This window comes from Epinephelus lanceolatus, chromosome 5 (genome assembly GCF_041903045.1).
Source record: "Epinephelus lanceolatus isolate andai-2023 chromosome 5, ASM4190304v1, whole genome shotgun sequence".
NCBI classification, from domain to species: Eukaryota; Metazoa; Chordata; class Actinopteri; order Perciformes; family Serranidae; genus Epinephelus; species Epinephelus lanceolatus.
The window spans coordinates 42,124,582-42,148,755 of record NC_135738.1 but is presented as its reverse complement, the minus strand read 5'-3'; the positions used below and the strand labels follow the sequence as shown (position 1 = coordinate 42,148,755).

The window sequence follows — 24,174 nt, the reverse complement described above, 5'->3', positions numbered from 1 at the left end:
TATGTGCCTGGACTTATCAGCATTTCATAAGCAACTGTTTCAAAATTACTTTACAAATTCATTATATTTACTGCCCTTGAACTCTATCAAACCAACCAGCTGACCAAAGACGTGGAAAGAATAAATGACTCAATGAAAATTAAAGTAAAGAAGTTGCATATAACAAGCCATTTTACTTTCACTGTAACAGTGCTGGTATGCTGAACAAGATCTGAATAATGAGTACATATTTCACACAGAATCTGAATCTGCACACTGCCTTTGAATCGCCCCCCTCTTGAAGTTGAATCTTTTAATCCTCTCTCTTCCTACAAATCTTTATTTTATTCTTTCCATATTTCGCCCACTTGTTAGTGAAATAGTTAAAGAACCTCCATTAATCGCGCAATTTAAATGTGAAAAGTCTCACTGACTGACCGTCACCTGTGTGTATGTGGAGAAGGAGAGGGGCGGAGGGAGCGGAGCTGTGGAAACATCCTGCAGTCAGACATACTATCATGCGTTTAAATAAATTATTACACGGATATATATAGAGAAAGGCAACGTTTAGAGAGCAAGCCCAAATAAGCAGCTCCACTTTAGAAACAAGCTAACAATCAGTTTGTTTGTGTTATTGTGTGACTTATGTGTTTTAAAGGGTGAGTGCAGATTCACACAATAACACAGACAAACTACCAGTGGCTGGCTTCGAGGAGAGCATGGAGAAGTTTCACTTTCAGTTCAGTTCCTTGTCTGTAAGGGCTGTCTGTTTGTGTAATACTGAGCATACAATTAGATAAATGAGACTTGGCTAATAAGCTGACCTGACAACCCTGCCCTACACGTAGTGCTCTATCATCTTTGATCCAGCAGCACATCATCCAAATGGATGGTTCACGCTTGGGCGTACACTACACAGTTGTTTTGCACCCACCATTGTCATTTGTTCATTTCGTTTGTTAGTGAAATTATTAACCAGACTCTTCCACGTCCACGCCAGGATCTACACGATTTCCACAAGTCACTCAAATTGACATGAAAAAGTGAGAGTCGCCGAAAAGCAAGCTGTTTGCAACCCTTTAACAGCAGTAAAACTATATCAACAAATCTGTTTATAAACTCCTGCACAACTTGCGCAGTATAATCCAAGTCTCATTTATCCAATTGTATGCTCAGTACTACACAAACAGACAGCCCTTACAGACAAGGAACTGAACTGAAAGTGAAACTTATCCATGCTCTCCCCAAAGCCAGCCACTGGTAGTTTGTTTGTGTTACTGTGTGACTTTGGTGAATCTGCACTCACCCTTTAAAACACATAAGTCACACAATAACACAAACAAACTGATGAAGGCAGAGGTCGACCAGCAGCTCCTGTGTTCAGCAAGGTAAAACTACTCTTTTTGTCAATAGAGTCTGGCTTTACAGAGAGCATACAGTCAGGTCCATAATTATTTGGACAATGATACAGTTGTCGTCATTTTGGCTCTGTACACCACCACAATGGGTTTTAAATGAAACAATGAATACCTGCTTAAAGTGCAGACTCTCAGCTTTCATTTAAGGCTTTTTTCAAAAATGTAGTATGAACCGTGTAGGAATGACAACCATTTCTTCACACAGTCCCCCAACTTTAAGGGCTCATAAGTATTTGGACAAACTAACATAATCATCAATTAAACAGTCAGTTTTAATACTTGGTTGCAAATCCTTTACAGTCAATGACTGCCTGAAGTGTTGGACACATAGGCATCATCAGATGCTGGGTTTCTTCCCTGGTGATGCTCTGCCAGCCCTTTACTGTAGCCGTCTGCACTTCCTGCTTGTGTTTTGGGTGTTTTGCCCTCAGTTTTGGCTTCAGCAAGAGAAACGCATGCTCAATTGGATTCAGGTCAGATGATATGACTTGGCCGTTGCAGAACATTCCACTTCTTTGCCTTAAAAATGTCTTTGGTTGCTTTTGCAATATGCTTCAGGTCATTGTCCAACTGCACTGTGAAGCATCGTCCAATGAGTTTTGAAGCATTTAGTTGAATCTGAGCAGATAATGTAGCCCCAAACACTTCAGCTTTCATCCTGCTGCTCTTCTCAGCAAGACAAGACTTCACTAGAATAAATACAGAGGGTTTATCACAAGATGCAAACCGTTGGTTAGCCTTAAAAATGGAAGGCCAGATTAGAGTTTGTCAAAAACCATCTAAAAAGCCTGTACAGTTGTGGAACACCATACTATGGACAGATAAAACAAAGATCAACTACCAGAATGATGGCAAGACAAGAGAAGGAAGAAGGGAAGGAACTGCTCATGATCCAAAGCACACCACCTCATCAGTGAAGCATGGTGGAGGTACTGTTATGTCATGGCCATGTATGGCTGCCAGTGGAACTGGTTCTCTTGTATTTATTGATGATGTGACTGCTGACAAGAGCAGCAGGATGAAAGCTCAAGTGTTTGGGGCACCATTATCTGCTCAGATTCAACTAAATGCTTCAAAACTCACTGGACGATGCTTCACAGTGCAGATGGACATTGACCTGAAGCATACTGCAAAAGCAACCAAAGACATTTTTAAGGCAAAGAAGTGGAATGTTCTGCAACGGCCAAGTCATATCATCTGACCTGAATCCAATTGAGCATGCGTTTCTCTTGCTGAAGCCAAAACTGAGGGCAAAACACCCAAAACACAAGCAGGAAGTGCAGACGGCTGCAGTAAAGGGCTGGCAGAGCATCACCAGGGAAGAAACCCAGCATCTGATGATGCCTATGTGTCCAACACTTCAGGCAGTCATTGACTGTAAAGGATTTGCAACCAAGTATTAAAACTGACTGTTTAATTGATGATTATGTTAGTTTGTCCAAATACTTATGAGCCCTTAAAGTTGGGGGACTGTGTGAAGAAATGGTTGTCATTCCTACAAGGTTCATACTACATTTTTGAAAAAAGCCTTAAATGAAAGCTGAGAGTCTGCACTTTAAGCAGGTATTCATTGTTTCATTTAAAACCCATTGTGGTGGTGTACAGAGCCAAAATGACGACAACTGTATCATTGTCCAAATAATTATGGACCTGACTGTAGATGAAGTGTGACTTCCCCTTCAAGTTCCCCGTCAGAAAGAGCAGTCTGTTTGGGAAGTACTGAGCACACGACTGGATAAATGTGACTTGGATTATACTGCATGAGTTGTGTGACAGCTTGTAAACCGATGTTTTGATATAGATTTGCTGTTGTTTAATGCGTACCCCTATGACTTCTATTCATCAAAACCTTTTCCATTTTTGGACTATTCGTTTATCAGAGGCATTCAAGTTCTCTTCATGAATTCAACTGAGATGAGAGACTGCCAGTCAGTGCTGTTCTGGTGCTGCTGCTTTGGTCTGAATCAGGGAGATAACCACATCCCATGCATTAACAGATGGGACTAAAAGGAGCTGGGAAATAAATTTGGCATAAGAAATAAAAGTCTTCTGAAATAAATAAAAGTGATGCTTTGAAAAAATGTCACGTGAAATAAAAATCTACTAATTCATTTCTGAACTATATTTATTCATTTTTATATTTACATTTATTTAGATATTTATTGCCTCATTTATTCATTTTAGAATTAATTTCATAATAACGTAACATTTATTTATTATCAACTTAACATACACAACACACACACACACACACGTTTACCTAGAGCGGCTGCCACTGAAGGAGCTGCGCTGAGAGGAGTGGCTGGAGTAGGAGCTGAAGGAGGAAGAGCGGCTACGGGAACGAGAAGACCCAGAGCCTGTATAGGATGAAGAGCGAGATGAAGACCTGCAACACACAATCACACAAAGCAAATTCGTGAGGATAAAATACACAGCTTTTTATAGGGGACCTCACATGCTTTTTTCCTTATTTTCTGCCATATATAAAATGTTATAATGTTGGATGTTCATCTTTCAAATAATGAGCTAAACACAGGTTCAAGTAATCCCTGTGGTCATCTGCTCCAGGCACACTACTGCAGATCCTTACATTACATGCACTGCTACATGTAGCTACATGCTACCATCAGGAAAACACGTAAACTTTGTTGCTGATTTCGAAGCAGCCACATTGGATTTTGAGGTTGGAGTCATTGTCACTGAGGTTCCTTTCTTGGTCAGAAATCTAACTCTAGGGGAGCTCCAGTTGAAATTTCCAACTGGGATCTCAGAAATTCCAACTTCCCAGTGCAAATGGAGCGTACCATTAAAGAGAGGGGCACTAAAATGAAGTGTCTCTGTAGTGAGAAATGGAGAAGAGTAGGTGTTTTTCTCTGACATTCAGGATGTACAGAATATGAAGTGCAGACAATAATGCCAGCTGGCATGCGAAATATTTATGCTTTAGAGGTATCCAAGATAGCATGATTGACAATTCAACAACAACTTTCTTTGCATCGTAGCCACCCTTGAAATAGGCCTGAAAAGCTCTATTATGATTAGACAAAAGAATGGCAGTGCTAGGTGCAATCACTCTGCATTGTCTCATGCTATTGTTCAGTGACTTAAGACACTTCTTCATAATGAACCATAAATCCTCAGGATTATTGCATTCAACTTAACTTTGTCATAAATTTAATTTTACATATTTAATATTACTATTACTACCCCAATTCTAAAAAGTTGGAATGCTGCATAAAGCTTAATAAAAACATAATGCAATAATGTGAAAATCCTTTTTTGACCTATATTCAGTTGAATACTGTATAGTCTCTATATACAGACTCTACATTCAGTGAATGTAGATTCTAAGTAGTAAAAGAGTGTGGGTACTAGACTGGCCTGCCTGCAGTCCAGACCTCTTTCCCACTGAAAATGTGTGGGCACCCCTCAACCACATGGGATTAAGTCCTGCAAGGAAAAAAAAAACCTCTGCCCTGAAAAATGATTGACGCTACATAATCAACATAATGTCTCAAATGTTTCCACACTTGCAGGATCAACTTGGAATATTACACTCTTAAATGCTGTATATGTCTGCCACTTATACAATACAAATACAAATACAAGAGGTTGTTGCTTTGTGTATATACAATACGCAGAGTGAGTAAACAAGACGTCTTCAGTTATTTGACTGCACCTAAATCCATTTGCACAGGGATATGAAATTATATAATTATGGTGATTATTACTTTGATGGACACCTTGATTAACTATTGAACAAATGACTTACCTTTATCTACTTCCTCATTATGATTAAAGTATTTCTTTATTTCATCCCTTGCCTCGGGCATGTTTCACTGTTTTATGACTCTGTACCAGGGGCGTCGCACCCGTGGGGGATGGGGGTGTTTTGACACCCCCACTTTTACAGCAAAATGATTTCATCCCCCCCACATTTTCACCCCCCAGACATTTTCCAAAGCTAAACCCGTTTGCCCACCCTGGCAGTGCACCAGCATACAAAAATGGAGCGCACCTCACCCCCCCTTATGCTGCATGAAAAGGCATTGGTCAAATTGAATGGACATTCACCCAATCACAGACTGTTGTCCGCGACCGGCCGCCGGCCCGCAAAATTTGAAGTTACATCAGTCAGAGCTTTTGTCACTCACCCATGGCTGACATTGAACACTGACACACAACAGAGAGAAGAAGGAGGCAGAGTTGCCAAAAAGGAAGAGGCAGCAGCAGAAAATTGACTTCTTTTTCAAGTCAAGTTGTCATGTAAGTGAATGCAGAGGAAACCGGCTCTCCGCCGCCCCCTCAAATCAACATCATCTCTCTGTCGGCGGAGACCCTGCTCTCCCCCGCAGCCCGCACCACACCACACAAAGAAACTTAATGGGGAAAATTGTGATCAGAAGCTTACTCTTTTGGCGATCTACGGTGGGCTCAGGACAATCTTTTCGAGAAAGTTTTCAATCCAGCCGTTAAGTGCAGAGGTTTTTTTTCTCTCCCAAGAACCTCGTAGCCTAGGCTACAGTAAATCCACCGTGATAACTCCGCGATAGTAATTAAATATTACATTTTATGATTAAAAACATGTAAATTATGATACCGGACCTCCATTGTGAGGCTTGACCTTTTTTTTATAAACAGTCTATGGGCTTGACGTAAACAATGACGACTTCTGGTCAGTCTCTCGACCAATCAGATGCTACTATTTCTTCTTCTTTTGTTTTTTGACGGTAGCATCCAATCAGGAGCAGCCAAAGATCAACTTGAGGCAAGATAGTTTTCTGCCAGAATTGAAAAGAAAGAAATAGCCTAATAATCCTCCATGATAAAATAAAGATAAATTGATAACTGTTGATATGTGTGTTTTTTAAAAATAAAATTCCGTGAAATTCAATTCCCGGTTAATTTTTTAAAATTTTTTCTTTTGTTTTTGTAGTCATATAACTTTTAATCCATTCATGTGACATCATTAAATGTCACATGAATGAATATGTATGCTGAAATTTTCAACATACATATTCTGATTTTCCAGGTTGTCCTGAAAAAGAAAGATATTCATTACTTGACTGTACTTTATGTGTGGATGTCTTGTCTCAGTTCTCAGGTAGCCTACAATGATATGGTTTGGTATATGTTCATATTAAAAATTGATAACAGATTAAATTTGTTTTAATAAATATACATGTTCATAATGAATGACTCTCAGTTCATAATGACCGACTCTATGTTGGAAGAACCTCTGAATACTGTCTGGGAGCATTAATTTTGGAGAGGGAAACAGCCAAAGGCAGGCAGGATGTGGTGCTCATGTGCCACCCCTGGAACACCCCCACATTTAAAATCACTGCTCCACCACTGCTCTGTACCAAAGTGGATTTGAGGCTTCTGACACTGATTAACAAAAACAGACCAACTTATCAGTGACCTGCGCAGAAAATTTGAAACAGATTCAAATTTTGCATGAACGAAACCAAATGTCACGCAGAGGTGCCCAATCATGTAAGAAGCAATCGGATTGGAAAGACGCCCAAAGTCCAAGGGAACAGAGAAAAAACTGTCTCTTTCTATCATCAAATATTATAGTGAGTAAAAGAAATAACAATGTATGTATTAACAGCTGGTTTGTACTATACTACAAAGGAGAGAGCTCGCTCTGTGTGTGCACGTCTCTTTTGTGGCAATAAAGATACAGTAATGATAATCAAAAGGAATTCTGCAGATGTTTTGAGCCAACACAAACAATGTACTCAGTTGCTGAGATGGGGTTACTGGCTTTTTCTCCACCCTCCACTCCCTAACAAATTTTTAAGTGGCACTTCCACACTGCCGCAAAACCCTGCAGCTCATCGCCTCAATGCTGCATTTGGTGTGAATGCAGTCTTAAAATGAATGTGGGCAAGGGGCGTAAAGCTCTGACCACATCCATCTTCGAACTAGACCTTCATTTTTATTTCAACTTTTGTGTAACTGTCAGGCACATTTAGACAAAATGCTTTTCCAACTCAGCATAACGTGAATGCTGCTTGTTTTTCAACCCGTGAAAACTTCTTTCCCAATGATAACGACACAGGATATCCTGACTTAAAGGAGGAGTTCTTACCTGGAGGAGTTGGACAGAGAGACAGAGGAGCCTGAGGGCCGATGTCGCCGGCGGCCTCGAGGTGGGGAGCCCAGCCCGGGGCGCCTTCTGGGAGATTTGGACCGACGCCACGGGTCCTTCCACTCATCTGGTCGCCTCATGACTGGAACAACCTCCTTCTTTGAGGGAGGCTCCATCGGCCTACTGGGAAGATTGAAGAGATGATCAATGGCTGGTTAGAGACAAGTGGCAGCATTTTTCTCTTTCGGGATAGACTACTGTATGTACCTATACATCTTTTATGTTTTAAATATTCACAACAAAATTACTCATGTTAAATATTATTTAACATGATAAAGAAATATGTGCTGCTTTAACACTTGCTTAAGGGTTTTCTGTTTGGCATCACTAACAGCTTGTTTTTCTTCCTACTCTGTCTGGAAGCCTCAGATGATGACTCTTTTGTTTTTCCATTAAATTCCAAAAATGCTAATTTAGAAACTGAGAGACAGCTTGGTCAAAAGTTTGAAAGAGCTGCAGCTTCAACTCTGCATTCTTTCATTCTGGTTTAGGATGTGAGTGGCAGCTGTGGATAGGCTTAGTCCAGTTCTTGTTAAAAACAACAACCACTCCTCCAACTAAATGTGACTTCATCACAAAAGCAGCTAGAAGTTAACTATCAAGTCAGCAATAAAGCCACCAGTTGCTCTGAGAATCCTCTGACCTCAAAATGAGAAGTTTGTACTATGATGCTTAAAATTTTAAGAAATCACAATGTAGGGGTGGGAATCACCGGTGGCCCCACAATACGATATTATCTGTATACTTAACTCATAATACAATATTTTAACGCTATGCAATACGGTGAATATTATGATAACATCCATTGCAATTTGTTACCTTTTTCAACTGCAAATTATGTTCCCAAAAGAAAACTTTGTCAAGATATGTTTTTTCTTAAAAGGTAAAGTTTTCAGTCTTTTCATTTCACTTGAATCAATTTTTTTTTTTTTTTTTATAGCCAAATGTATATAATGGACTGAATTAATTGATTTTATTATTCCAGTAGGCTACCAATAGTTTAATTTGTATTTGCAATATGAATGAGATATTATATTGCTATGCATCCTATCCACTAGATGCCACTAGACATGCATCACCCACCAAAACGCCAGCGCATACCAAGTACACTCCCTCATGGCAAAAGCAATCCCTGATGGCAGTGACCCCCCAGCATGATAATGCACCACAAAAACTGCTCAGCAATGTCCCACAGAATGGAACAAAGAGCTCAAGGCTTCAACCCGGCTACCATCGTGCATCTGTGGGATGTGACGGTACCCCAGAGGCCCTGTCAATGCCTCGAGAGGTCAAAGCCAAGTCAAATCAACAGTGGGCCTCTGACCTGTTGAGGCATGGACACTGTGATGTCTGGTACCAGGGCGTTGGTGGCACATCCTTTTTTTTAGGCTTGTGGGTTGCAAGGAGGGGTACCGCCATCCCACTTATGCTTGATTGTATCAGGGAGGCGGCGTTGCCATGAAGGGGTGTACTTGGTCTGAAAAGATGTTTGGGTGGGTGTTAGGTGTCGAATGGCATCAACATGAATGCCAGGACACCAGGTTTCCCAGATGATCAATATTGTTCACTTCACATGTCAGTGGTTTAATGCTGTGGCTGATGGCTGTACATGTGAGCCGATTTGCAATGAAGCGATAGTTAAGTCACAGCCATGACATTTACAATCAACATGTATGGGATTTTCCCCAGTGTAGAGAGGCCAATGTTTACTTTTGAGGAAAAAGACAGCAAGAATCAAGTGTTTATCTTAAAGGGTGTATCTAAATATTTGTTGGAGGAAATGAACAAGAAGAGTGGATATTCCCACTGTGAATTAAACTGTCCTGTATTACAGAAACTTTGAATGACCGCTTAAAGGAGGCCTGTCTGTGTCAGCTGCTGCCTAGTATCGGCAAAGGCTTGACTTCATAACTTGTTTACACACAACAGAAAGTGCCTTGGGACAATGTGCTGCACAAACTCTTTGAAGTTTAATACCACATGTAACAAGGAAGAATAAACTAACACTAACACCAATCGAGGAAACATGCTTGGAATTACACTATCAGCTGCTCAACCACAGTGAATGAGGGGCGTTCTGCAGTATGTACGTACACAATGTGTGTACATAAAAAGCACATATCTCACAGTAAGTGAGAAATTACGCAAGTCTGATGCAAGAACAAATGAGTGACACTAAGAGCACTCGACTCACTGAGCTAAAAATAGAATCACAACACAGGAGCTATTTTTAGCTCTCACATATCTATTACTATCAACAAAATGTTTCCTTTGAGGAAGGAATAAAAAAAAAGGAAGTGGGGAAAATAAACCCTACAGCCCACGAAGTACAACACAACGTAACAGGATGTTTGCAGACCAATGCAGGTTTGATGATTTTACCTGATGAGCCTTCTGTAAAAGCTTAAGTCAGTCTGGTGGATTGTACAAGCTGATGTCACAGTTTGTGTTTAAATATAGACCAGGTGTTTAGACATAACTAGAATCTCCACCTCACGGTTGTATGCCTACGCACACCAGTGAAGTCATACATTCAGTTCACATCCAAGTCTGTGAAAACACAGATGCTTCACACACATCTTCACCCTGACAGCACACAAGATCTATACAATCAGCACAGTTTCAAGGTGGACACCCAAGATTAGTGCCATCAATTCAGTGTCTGACTAAATGTCTCCCCTTCTGTTCCTGAGTTATGACACTGAGTAATGGCCAGAAAAGTGTTTTTACAGAACACTATGATGTCACAGTGAAGTTGACCTTTTGAATTTTGGATATAAAATGCAATCACTCCTTCATCCTATTAGACATTTGTGTGAAATATTGTCATAATTAGCACATGAATTCTTGAGTTATGGCCAAACATGTTTTGTGGGGTCACACTGACCTTTGACCTTCAACCGCCAAATTTGTTTGTGCCAAATGTGACAAAACTCCCTTCAGGCCTTCTTGAGATATTGCTTTCAGGAGAATGGGACTTTGACCTTTGACCAACATATTCTAATCAGTTCATCTTTGAGTCCAAGTGAATGTCCGACGGATGGACGGACAGACAGCTGGGTGGATGGACAACCCGAAAACATAATGCCTCTGGCCACAGCTATCACTGGTGCAGAGGTATAAAAATGTGTTATAGAGCGTACAGGCTTCAGGAAGTTGAGACTAAAAAGTGACATGAAATTTTGTTATAATTGAGGCAGCTGTCATGCCTCTCTGGTTTGGGTATGTTAAATAGATTTTATCTCTTTAAATGAACAGGACTTGTTCATTTTGCTCAGATTGTACTGTTAAGTGAATATGGTGTACATGCAGGTTTTTCCATAAATACAGTTCACCATACAGAAGTTTTTTTAATACAATTAAACCAAATACTTGGTAATATGCTACAGTGCAGCAGTGAATTAACTTTTGCAGGAACAATGACAATGAACATTTGTATTCATGCAGATTAGAGAGTAAACAAAAATCTTTTTTTAAAAAAGGCAAAGGTTAAATTTAAGATCTGCTACTGGGTTATCAATATTCCGTACTACTAAATACTACTACTACTAAATACAGTATCAAACTCAAAAATTTAACTCATTAAACTCAAAAATTAACCCAGAAAAAACAACACTCAGGTTGCATTTCAAAATTTTCTAAGTATTAAGTACAAATAGGTTAAACCAGTTCTTCTTTGGCAGTGACCAAGAGTAGATCACAGAGAAGTGAGTATGTCCCTAATGAGTTATTCACACTGGAAGGATTTCTATGTCGCCTCTAGCAGGTACTATTGCCTAAGCATTCTACGTCACTCATCACTGAACACAAAAGCTAAATATGGGTGTCTCCTTCCAGGTGTTGACAATAGAAGAGATGAGACACCATCATCATTGATGAGTAAATACTGGTTAAGTTCCACAATTTCAAAACCGGGGACTACAAATGTAAAAAACACACAAAAAAAAAAACAATGGAAATGTGTGACACCACTGGCTATGTATGTCATAAACTGATGGACTGTGATCAGATTTGTCAACAGAGTACTTTCTACACTGTTACTCACACCTTAACTTGCACTAAAATATGAGATTCATACAGTGTATAACAAACATGCTAAATTATTCTGTAGATTTCAGTGGAAACTACCATGTTCAAAATATTCAAAACTGTTTCTTAAACAGTACTATTATGAACATTTTTAATCCCTCAAAGCTCAAAGTAACTCCTTGTAATGTGGTTTTATAATCCAAACATAATCATCTTTTGCTGATAATACTGAGTACTGCATCAAAGACAAAACGATATCGATAGGGAAATACTGTAGGTCATTTTTCAAGAACATGTAATCACTACTGATTAATGTACAGCACAAAAATATCTGCACATTTCCTATAACGTATACCTATATGCATACATCATAGCTACCTTTGTAGTATTGATTGCTTGTACAACCATTCCCAAATAGGAAAGACATGGTTCAATGCTAAGGTTTTTTTTCACTTGCCCGGTTGGGCAAGTTGGTCAGAGATCTACTTGCCCGAAGTCAGTTTTTACTTGCCCTATAAAAATTGTTTAATTTAAGCGGCTATCAAATAACAAAGACTGCAGTTATTTTTATGTTATGTAATCTTTATTCACACTGTATTTATTAATTAAAACAACATATGTCATGTATTGTAGCTTAATTCCTACGCAAACATGACCGTGTCAGGGCTTAAAGTGATAAATTTGTCAATCGTTCTCTGTCTATAATTTTGCGCCCTACTTGAGCCATGCCCACCTCTATTTATTTTTCACCCCTCTCTCTAGTTCTGCTGTATTAACACCGGGTTTAATATATTTTGCTTCCATCTCTCTGCCCTGCTCTACTCTACTTGAACGCTACTTAGTTCTCTTTCTCTACTCTACCAGTAGACTACCACATCCACCTGTTGCACAAAATGCACACAGCAGTGTTTCCCCTAGGATGGAGTTGTAGCAGCGGAGGTGAAGCACACGCATGAAAAATAATTTTCACATGTGTGAAACTTTTTTGTATGCTTGCAAAGCACAACGTGCTGGGATGTTTCTATGTATCTACTGGCACCAGAAGGGCTCTTTAGGACAAAGTACATACAGTACATTTGTGCACAGTAATGAGCAGGTGAAATGTCTGTCTAGCTTACATATGAGGTGTCTCAAGATTTAGGAACATACAATTTTATTGAATATAATAAAAGTAAAAAGTCACTTGACATGCTGCTGTTTTGTGCTATGATCTATTTAAGTGTTGGAAGTTGTTATTTACATGACAACGCCTGAACGCAACACCAGCTCAGCAGGAGTGCCATGCTACGCTGCTGTGCGTAACAGCAGTCTGTTGATGGTTATTTACACAGTGTCCATAACAATAACTTTGTCAGCTGACAAACTGCACCGGGCTCGGGGTCAGGTTTGGTCAGGAAAATGCGGCCCGAGCCGCTCTAGCGTGCTCGCCTGTGTGTGTGGCGGAACTCTGCCGTGCGCGATACAGAGAGCAGAGCAGAATTGTTAACGTGTGACCATGTAGAGACAGAAATGACACGATGACATAACACCATAAATAGTATATTGTTAAGTTATTATATGAAGCGTCCGTCGCGCAAAATAATATCAATGGGGGCTGTGGGCAGGACATTGTTACACAGTGTGTGCCTGTTACTTCAGGCAGAGAGACCGCTGCATCAGAGCAGAAGAGCACGTTTTAAAATACATTTATTTTATCAATTAGTTATTAACTTTTACTATTTTTAGCAACTTGCCCAATCGGGCAAGTGAGTTGTTAGTTTACATGCCCGATAGGGGTGTAATGGTACACAAAAATCTCGGTTCGGTACGTACCTCGGTACACAAGTCACGGTTCGTTTTTTTTTCGGTACAGTATTGAAAAAAATAGAAAACTATTAAATATTTTTTACTTATTGGTAACCTTATTAAAACATACCACCACAGCAGTTAACTCTTTTTACACATTTTTTGAATGAAACAAATATATATAAAATCCTGCTTTTTCACATTGTTTGAATGAAAATAGAAATATAAAAGTGAAAAATAAAATCCTGCTGTTTTTTTAACACATTTTTTGAATGAAAAATATAAATATAAATTTCTGCTTTAACAGTTTTACTCAATTAAAATAAAAAGTATAGTGCAGCTGGTCAGCTTTAAAGCCTGCTCAGATTCAGTTTTACTAGGAACTTACTTAGCTTTCCCACTTTGTTAAAGTGCAGTAAACAAAACATGCTTATATCTAAAGTGCAGCTTAAACAATTTTACTCAACTCCAATGGCGTTGATTATTTCTTTAGCGCGACAGTCAGGGAAACGCTCTTTCTTTTTAAATGACGATGATATCGTAGTTTGCACCAGATTGCTTTTTCTAGTCGTGCCGGTTAATGTTCAAACTCGGGTGGTGTCGCTTTAGATGCGTTAGCATGTTAGATGTGTTTCCAAGTACATACCCGACTGCTGTTCTGCAGTGTCGGCACACTGCTTTTGTCTTGTCCGCTTGTTTATTTCCATCTTCGTATTTTACCCTGAAACCAAAGTGTTCCCAAACGGAGGACTTAAGGTTTGCGGGTGGGTCTTCAGGTTCGTCAGACTCACTTGCCATGTTGTCAAAATGCGAGAATGCGCTGCACAAAGTGAAAGCAGAGATTTACGGGACTCAGTCCGTCACTCAATTATGTCCGTCGGGGAACTAGATATTTTAAATGGTTCGGCTCGCAAAAACGTAATTAAAATAAAACAAAATAAAATAAAATAATATCCTGTGCCCAATAATTCGGTACAGGGTCGTGCTGAACCGGAAGTCGCGTACCGAACGGTTCGACACAAATACATGTACCGTTACAGCCCTAAAGCCCGACCTTGAGTTTTACTTGCCCCGGGCAATCGGGCAATCGTTATTGTTGAGCCCTGAAAGAGAAACTGTACCACAAACGGTTTTACACACTATCCCTCACATTGTAAATGAACAACCATAGTATGCCTCTGCCATCTTTGTTGTAGTTCGAGACTGACACCTGGAGTATTAGAGCTTCACTAGCCATTACTCCTACAGCGAAAGCTTGTAAGTTGCAGTTCTAAACTTATGATGGTGGATATGGCTGCCACATCAACATGAAATGTTTAGAGTCAGGGCTGGGCTATAGAAAAATATCAACAATTATCTTTAGTTATCCTTAATAGAAGGACAAATGTTCGATATGATTAAAACATGCCTGTAGACGGGGGCACTAATGGACCCATAACACTAACTGTTACCCACATCTAAGCAGGAGACAACGACAAGACCAGCCACCAAGTATGTAATGTATGTATGTATGTATACAATACTTATATAACATGCAATAACATTCATCACACTCATAACGTTATTTTTAGTATGATTGCTTTGATCTGGGATAACAACACTGGGCTACCACATGATTGAATTCGCCACTTACCTTACAGTAGCTGCATGGGCAGTCGACTCATCTAATGCTAAGAGTAAGTTAACACGTTAACTTGACTGACTTTAAAAGTTTAATACATTTCCCCATCCATGAACATGATTTCTGCCTGACTCACATCAGATACTTTCATTGTTAATGAGTAATCCCAAGTTACTTTACATCATCAAAGTCAGTCTTTTCATTAAGAAACAGCAGAAAGTACAAACTGTGGGTTTAAGACTTGTACAGAAAATATTGACCACAGTTGAGATTTTTGTGTTGCCAATTTATTTTGTTCATGTTGTCGCTAAAACACTTAAAATATTTTTCAACTGTCTGTACAAGTGTTTGACATGCTGACCAGAATTAAGGGTTCTTTGTCTATTTTTGATTCTGATAGCTTTGAATCTACCTCAGATTTGTGAAACGTTCTGTTGTTCCAATGATGATAATAGTTTCAACCATAATTAACCATCTGGTTTCTTCATCTTTCACTCAGGAGCAAAAGCCTTGAAAGAATGAATGATTTGACATTTATTGTGATAATTATTAATATCGACTGACATGAAAATTTTTAGCACAATAACATTTTTGGCCTTTTGCCCAGCCCTGTTTGGAGCACAAATTTAGATGACTCAAATTTCACAACTTAAGTTGTCCTTCATGCTTTTCTGTATTAACAGAAGGGTGCAACTTAAAGAAGCAAACTTTGTCAATAAGTAATCTCTTTTCATGTTTTGGTCATGAGAATGGCATGTCTAAAATGCATTGTTTTGGTAGTGTATTTTACTTCCAGTCTCCCTGGCACTTCTTAGGTTGGCAAATGCCTGAAAGTCTGAGGAGTGTCAGTGCTGCAGTAGGTTTCATTTCTTGTCTGTACTTTTACAGGAAAGCATTACGCCAAACCTGAATGATCTTGGATGTGCCAGCAGAGAAAAACAAACACCCACCAGACATTGAGTTTCATCACGGACAGTTAGCTTCTGTTGCATGTAAAGATGACCCAAAATAAAAAACAAATCCAACAGGACTAAGAGTGAAGTTGACTACTGTAATCACTTCCCATCACTGCAGGACAAGAACTATGTATGCATGAGTTTATTTAAGTGCTATACTGGCATTGAGCTAGAAGACACTGTCATCTACCTCCTACATAGATCCCTCTCTCACCTGGATAAAACTGGGAGCACTGTGAGAGTCATGTTTTTGATTTCTCCAGTGCCTTCAATACCATACATCCCATGCTTCTGAATGACAAGTTGGAGTGCACAAGGGTGTACCGCCACCCGACAACATGGATTCTGGACTATCTCACCAACCAACCACAGTATGTGAGCATATGAGACTGTGAGTCGGACACAGTTCTCTGCAGCACAGGGGCTCCGCAGGGAACAGTTCTGGCTCCCCTCCTCTTCACTCTCTACAATGCAGACTTTAAACACCACTCAGCCAACTGCCATCTACAAAAGTTCTCTGCATTTCTGCAATTGTTGGCCCTATCAAAGACGGGGATGACAGGGAATATAGAGAACCGATCATCAAGAGAACATCCAGGGACTGGACACTGAGATGGTGAAATCTTACAAGTACCTGGGCGCTCACCTAAAAAAAATAAACTGGACTGGACAGAAAACATTAATGCACTATACAAGAGAGAACAGAGCAGACTCTGGGGCAACAGCATCTCGACAGCTGAGAGGAAGAGACTCAACAGACTGATAAAGAAAAACAAGCTCTGTCCTGGGATGCTCTCTCAACCCGGTGGAGGGGGTGGGAGAAAGGAGAATGACAGCCAAGCTATCATATCTTATGGACAACATAAGATATGGGAGAATGACAGCCAAGCTATCATATCTTATGGACAACATGTCCCACCCCATGCAGGACACTTTGACAGCACTGGACAGCTGCTTCAGTGACAGGCTGCTTCACCTGTGGTGTTTTAAGGAGAGATACTGCAGGTCCCTCCTTCATGCTGCTGTCAGACTGTACAACCAACACTGTTCCCAGTAGACCACACACACTCAAACTGTGGACAATCAATCATCACTCATGCAATATCTGTATCTGTGTACCAACTGCGAAATATCTAAAATTGATGGGTGCAATAATGTAAATTCTGCCACTCAGCCTGTCTATTTATTATATTATGTTGCTTTTATCTTTTACTGCTTACAATCAATGACTCAGGTGCAATATCAGTATTGTTAAACTGTGCAATATCTATACTTCCATCGGTCAATAATGTAAAATCAGTCATTCAGTCTGTCTTTTTATTATATTCTGCATCTTTTCGATGCTTCCTTATTCTATGGCTTTGTGTTTTGCTCTTTGTTCTTGTACAGTTTATTTTACATATTATATATTACTTTGTAATTTATTTATTTTTCCTACTGATGCTTCCTGTTTGCACTATCCCTTTGCTGCTGTAATGTTGCAATTTCCCTGCTGTGGGGTGAATACAGGATTATGTTATCTTATCTTATACTTAAGTATATGCCAACACCAACCAAAAGTTTAACTTCAGACTCAATCTGTAAATCAGGGACAGATTTACAGATTAGGGCTAGCAAGCTTTGCTGCTGTCTAGCCATAAAGATATTACCATGATAGTATACAAGATGAAACATTTATTAATCTGTAACCTAAATACAGGTCATAAAGTCATATATAGTAAAAGCCAACTGAAATTTCACTTACTTTGGTGGCAGGCTGAGGGGAGAGCGTGGTTTCAGTTTGTCCTCGTCTTTCTTCTCCCTGGTGTCTCGAGGAGGACGCATCCTCGGCCTGTCCTTCTCATCCCGCTTCATCCGGTCCCTCTCCCACTCTTCTTTCCGCCGCATCCGCTCCTTTTCACGTTCCCGCTCTCTCTCCCTCTCTCTCTGTCGGCGCTCCCTCTCGCGGTGATCTCTTTCCCTCTCCCGGTCCCGGTGCCGCTCCCGCGGGTCACGATCACGTTCGCGTTCCTGTCAAGAGGGATGAGTTCAGTTTTCTAGCAAAAACATTTTGGTTTGCCTACCATGTGAGTGGCAATTAGACCCTGGCACATTCATTCCTGCTGAACATTGAGGAATCACAAATATATAATTTCATTTCTAAAGAAAAAAGTTCAGTAATTTGTGAATAACTTTTCTGTTGTCTTTGTGCCATGTGCTGTACCATCCACATGATGTCCTCTGACCGGACTTTATGCTAAGTATTTTTGCTTTAGTTGGTGTTGTTGAAGGATGAAGACCTTAATGTTCGAGAGGAAAAATTATAGTTGACTGTGGAGGATACTCACATTGTAGTGGTATGGAAGAGGAGCTTCTGTGTACTGCACTCTGAAGTTTTCATACTGGCCACCTCGCCACAGAGCCTCCATTTCATAATCATAGTATGGATCAGCATATGGGTCACTGCAGAGGGAAACTCATTTGAGCAGTTGTACAATACCTCAAAAAAGGTTACTTCAAAGTTTATTAAGCATGGGGCAAAATACTGTTTTTTGCTGGCTATTTTACTTTCATGCTATGGTGTTTTTACAAACTGCCTGCAGACATGATACTTCATAGAATTACACAGACTTGCATACATATTCTTTAACAAGATATTTTAGTAGTTCAAACCTGAAGTCACAAAATGGCAATTAATTATCTATGTATTATACTTAATGATTTTCAAAAAGATCACTGCTTTTATATTTTTTTGTTATATCGTATCATATCAGAGTTGGAACTCTTTAAAAAGTGGCAGAAATGTTGAACATTGTCCGATTCAACAATTGTTACAAAAGACAACCCTCTTGGTACGCAGATTAAATCAACATCTGTCTACACCATGGCTAAGTGAAATGTGTTATTAAGGCTGTTTAAGTTAGTCTACACTTACCCATATATAGGATCTCTGAATTCCATTTCACTGAAAGAAGAAAACAGATTAGAATCAATGAGGATAAAAATCGATCATATCGCATTTAGTAAATTTCCTGCATTTACTACACACTAATTGTGTGTATGCTTGAAGGGCAAACTTATGTGTGTTTTGCTGCAACAGCAGAAAGTGAATCTTCTATGGGGAAGGAAAGCCAGACATGGCCCTTATTACAAATAATTCTATGGAGATTTTATAACAGAACACCAGCATGTGCAGGTAGACTGGTATGATTTACTGGGATACTTTACTGATTTCAACCAGCTTTCATAATAGCAATGTGGGTAGTATGTGTCAGAGAACTGTGTCAAACTTCCCATCATCTTACCAGTGCCATGACTTCCCTACTCATTTTGTTCTAGAGCTGTTGCTCCATCTACAGCTTTACTCCCTCATTTTTGTATTCCCCAAACTGATCAAATGTCAAAATCAGGCAGTGCTGATCAAATATAAACTCAGACTGTTATCGTACTGCCCATTTCTCACCCAAAGTGTATTATATTATATTTTAGTGCACCGTTTAGCTGTAACACAAGAATTTGCAAGCAGAAAGTTGGTGCCATAGTGCTTCCTGTATTTTTAAAATAGATGCTAAAAAGGTGAGATCAAATGGTAAAACGAGGCAATACTAATTAAATATAAACCAAGATTCTGTTACTGCATAGCCCATTTCTTGCCTCAAATGTTTGTTCCGGTGTGATGCAGTGCATTCTGGTAGTTGGAGTTCTAACTCTTGAGCAAAGTAAATGCCACAGTCCTTTTCCTCCCTTTTCTGGTCATGAAGCACCAATTTCAAAAGTACTTGTGTCATTTTACTGCGCAGACAACCCAGTTTTGTGTTTGATGGCTTACTCTTCTAGGAATTGTAGTTCCATGGAGCTCTTATGTGACAACAAGACTGGCCTATGATATCACAGAGGTGCTTACTGACTGACCATAACAGACACCGACTTCTCTATGCCCTTTATTATTATTACAGATTAGCGGATTACATGCTTATTTGTGTTTCAAACATTTGTTAAAATAAAAAAGAAAGCATCTCTCCACTTCCTTAATACAGATATCAGGCCAGCTAACATCATCTTCATGAAGCCATCTGGCTGACTGAAAGCTGTAACAGTTGGGTTCAAAACTCAAAAGGAGTGTACTTATGGTTATTGCTGCACACTATATGTATTTGTTTGAAGTATTCTGTAGTGTCGTCTCACTAACTTTTACTTAAAATCATGCGAGTCTGATATAACTGACTTAAGATTTAAATAGTTTAAAGAAAAAAAACATATACTGCAGGGCTGGAGGTGCTGGCAACTGCAATCAGAAAAACAATGGACTGGATGTAAGAAGGTCATACTCTCTGATGATGCGATAGCTGCGCTCTCTGAAGAAATCATTTTCTTTGTCAAATTCTCTCTCGTCCTCTCCGATGGTCACATTGAAACGCTTCTCCTCAAAGTCTGGCTCTTGCTCCTTACGGATGGTGGCCTTCTTCAGCACCTGTTGGACACAGAGTCAGATACAAAACAGTAAAACACTGATAAAAATGGTGGTGAAAGGGAACTATACTTAACAAAAAAATGAGTTTTATAATGATGTCAAAAGAAATAACACGTCTTCGTCCAACATTCTCTTGATGTTGCACGTACTGCTGCTTTTTTATGAGATGTGTTGCTCATTTGCTATCATGAGTTTTGTTGTGCATGTGATGTGATGCTGGTCTTATGTTTCACATGAAAATAACACTCCAGTAGTTTTTACCCATATTTCAATGACCATCAAAGAGACTCCTCTGTGACAAGGTAGAGATCTAAACCCAAGATTAGTACTTAATACTTAATGTACAATATTTTTCACATTTATTAATGCGCGTGCACCTATCGTTTATTCATTTGGAAAACTTGCAAAGACTGGGTCATGAATGTTTACTGAATTCATCTTTGCCTTCAGTTCTGCAGCCTTTCCCATACATTTATTTTTTCCAGTTATCATGGTCTCTCTTCCTTTTTCTTCCTCTTTGGTGGATCTCATCTCTGCTTTCGTCACTTATTGGCTCTAACATTAGGGTTACATGGTCTTCATTAGTTTATCCGAGCCTTTCTGTTCCTGCATGCTCCGACTATTGCACCTGGTCCCCTGAATTCTCTGGGTCACTATATTCTGGGTGTCCTCTGCCTGGGTCCCTGCATGCTCTGTGTCCTATTTGGGGCCAAATCTCAACTATTTATTTTCATTTCAAACAATGATTGAGAAATAAAAATAACCCCACATAGGAGTGTAACACACCTGAAAATGCATATCACACAACCACTGACGCACACTGAGCATGCGCATGCTGATGTAAAACAGGAAGCAAATCGTCTACTCTGTGGTTGGTTGGTAAATTACAGAAAAAAACATGAAAATGAAAAGCAAAAGGTAGTATTATCCATTGCCGGAGGAAGCCAAGGTGACGGGAAAGGAGTACCCACACAAGAAGGATGGAAATCACAAAAGGTATGTAGACCTCGCTATAATGTTTTGGCTTGGGACGTCATGACTGATGCTGATGACTGAAGTGAACATGGGTTTGTGTGTCATCGAAAAGTTTCCATTCCCATCAGTCCAGACTAAAGGCCCTGACACACCAAGCTGACGGTCGGCCGTTGACCAAAGGTGGGCCGTCGGTGAGCGTCTGTCGGCTAGGGGTGTGTGATATGGACAAAAAATAATCTCAATATTTTGGGGGATTTTGAAGCTAACGATAATTAGACGATATTCTTTTAAATATGTGTTTTTAACAGCCTGGGTTATAGCTCATTAATTGTTTCTCATGGATGATATTAATGTAAAAATGTTCTTAACATTCCTTGCTGCTTTTTTACCTGCTCTCTCTGTTTGACTCTGGTGATGGCCTTTTGTAGCGTCAATTCTGGGTCCATTTGCAACTGTTCAGATAGGTGATTGTCCGGCAGACTCACCACAAGCCTGTCCCTTACCATCTCATCATGTAGAGCCCCGTAACCGCGAACCGTGAACTTTTCCGGCGGGAGACTTGAAACTGTGCCATGTTGCCGCTTCGTTCAGCTAACTGTGGCTAGGTTAGGTAGCTCCGTAGACGGTCTTCCGGTACTGCGAACTTTAGCCTGACAGGCTGGGACCTATCACTACAGTTGACCCACGTCTTCCGAAGCTGCTGGAGCATCCGTGGGCGGTGTTGCTATGTTGTCTCGCTAATGTTTGTTTAGCAGCAGGCTGACCTGCCGGGAAGGTGCCAGTGAGAGATCATGTGACCACCTAGGCGTACTGCAGCGTGCTGCTGCACGCAAGTTACGTAACTCTTGTTCAGTGAATGTGTGGGGTTTCAACCTTTCAACGTGTGTTTTCAGTTGTTTTTGTGAAGTCATTTGCATACTCGATAACGTAAATTTGCACATCGTTAAAACAACGACGATATTATCGTTAACAATATATATCGCCCACCCCGGCCTAGTTTTAGCGGTTTGTCCCGCACCGTCAGCCCTTAACATGAATAACAAACTGGAGCTAGCTGGGAGTGTTAGCCACAGCATGACCAGAGGGAAACACAGACAGTTAGCCTCCGCTAGCCTCCCAGCTAGCCCCGGCTCTCCATTTGGATCCAACCGGAGCACCGAGCCCTGGTTTGTTATTCAGGTTAATGTGGGAAGAAGCAGCCGGTCTGTGGGCAGCTGAGTGAAGTGGAGCCTGCGGAGGAAACACCGGGACCGTCTGAATGTAACAGTCCGTGGAGGTGCTGCGGTGCTCAGCTGCACAGATAGGTAACACCTCAGCTGTCAGGATGTACCACTCTGTCACTCCGCTCCCTCACGCAGGCGCAGAACATACGTGCCACTTGGCCGTCGGATGTAGTCCGTGTAGTGTGTTCAAATGGAACTGACACAGGGCAACATGAGGCGACGTAGACGATGCAACAGTTGGTTATTGTCGCCACTAGTTCTTGATGTCAGCTTGGTGTGTCCGCACCTTAAAACCCAACACCAGAGTTTTCGAACTATAACAAGGTCACCAGCAGGTCTCTATTTTACAGGTTCCAAATTGCTGAGGTAATGTGGACACTGCATAAACACAGCAATAGAAACAAAAACGTAGCAGTGTGGATGTAGCCTAGTTCTTTCATTCTATGTTTCCTGCCCCTCATCCCCTCCATTGTTCGTGGCTACCTGTCCATCATTATTTGCGCTCTCTCTCTACATGTGTTCCCTTGTACCCTTTTTGCCCCAAGTGTTCAGTTTTAGGTCTTCTGTTTTTTTCTGAATTGGTTCAGAATTCACTCGCCCTTTTAGCAATAGAAAGAGCTTATTAAGAGCTTTCATTTGATATCTATAACTCATTTTCACCCAAAATGTCACTTATGCCCTTCTGGTTCTCAGCCCTCGATATACCAGGTTAAGGGGAAACATTTTCCAAACTAATGACTGTAAAAGGTACTCGTACAATAAAACTGTAAACCCCGCAACTGGCAAGCTCCCCCGTTTAGTCTGGAGTGTGATTCAACAAACAGGTCTACAATCGCAATTAGCGTGCACACTCTCAGCAGAATGACAGCGACACAAGCTTAATTCTGTTTCCATGAGGAGCAGTGAAAGTGTTTACCTCTTTGGCATGCCTTAGACCTCGCTCCCAGGCACTCTCCACAGGAGGCTCCACTGGAGGTGGTGGTGGAGGAAGCTCCTCCACTGCAGGTCCAGCCTGAAACAGATGATACAGTCAGTAGATTTGCAGATGGCAAAGACCCAGTTCCAGATCTTTATGAATTATCTGAACCTATGTATGTTCAGTAACAATGTTGTAGCAGGGCATACAATTTCGTCAGATTATAAGTATTATACAGCATTTTAACTGTGTAAATGTAAAAACGTACCCAGGGATTATTGGGTATGAGTGGGTGTGGTCCTCCAGGGGGCGCTCCATTTGGTGAGAAGAGGTCTGGCTTACTGATGAGGGAATAGTTACCTTTGTCGTTGACTCCAGGGTGGATGAAACGACAGTTCATACCCCAAGTGCAATTTCCTGTGGAAACAAAATGTACCAGTATGGTTTGAAATCATTTGCAGCCAGTTGATAACACAGGGACAGTTACCTAGAGTAACAAAAAATGTTGACTTTAGCTATTGTTGGCTATGTTTCTTATAGAGAACACATCACACTATGAGCAATAGAAACACAAAGTGGAATGTATATCAAGTACAATGGCTCCCTCTGCTGTAGTACAACTGCAACCAACGAGCTGATGTAAACCGTAACATCCCTCACAT

The 24,174-nt window shown here is 40.4% G+C and overlaps 1 protein-coding gene across 5 annotated transcripts in view; it reads right to left on the bottom strand.

Moving 5' to 3' along the window:
• Positions 1–24,174, bottom strand: part of zc3h18 (zinc finger CCCH-type containing 18) — a 48,276-nt gene that overhangs the window by 17,188 nt on the left and 6,914 nt on the right. For all 5 annotated transcript variants that reach the window (XM_078168248.1, XM_078168247.1, XM_078168249.1 and 2 more), the window contains exons 4-11: positions 23,781–23,929; positions 23,513–23,608; positions 20,256–20,398; positions 18,863–18,892; positions 18,276–18,390; positions 17,693–17,958; positions 7,498–7,680; positions 3,658–3,783 (exon numbers count right to left, since the gene is read on the bottom strand). In XM_078168248.1, coding sequence (XP_078024374.1) covers positions 3,658–3,783; positions 7,498–7,680; positions 17,693–17,958; positions 18,276–18,390; positions 18,863–18,892; positions 20,256–20,398; positions 23,513–23,608; positions 23,781–23,929 — 1,108 coding nt within the window. The remainder of the gene's footprint in view (positions 1–3,657; positions 3,784–7,497; positions 7,681–17,692; positions 17,959–18,275; positions 18,391–18,862; positions 18,893–20,255; positions 20,399–23,512; positions 23,609–23,780; positions 23,930–24,174) is intronic.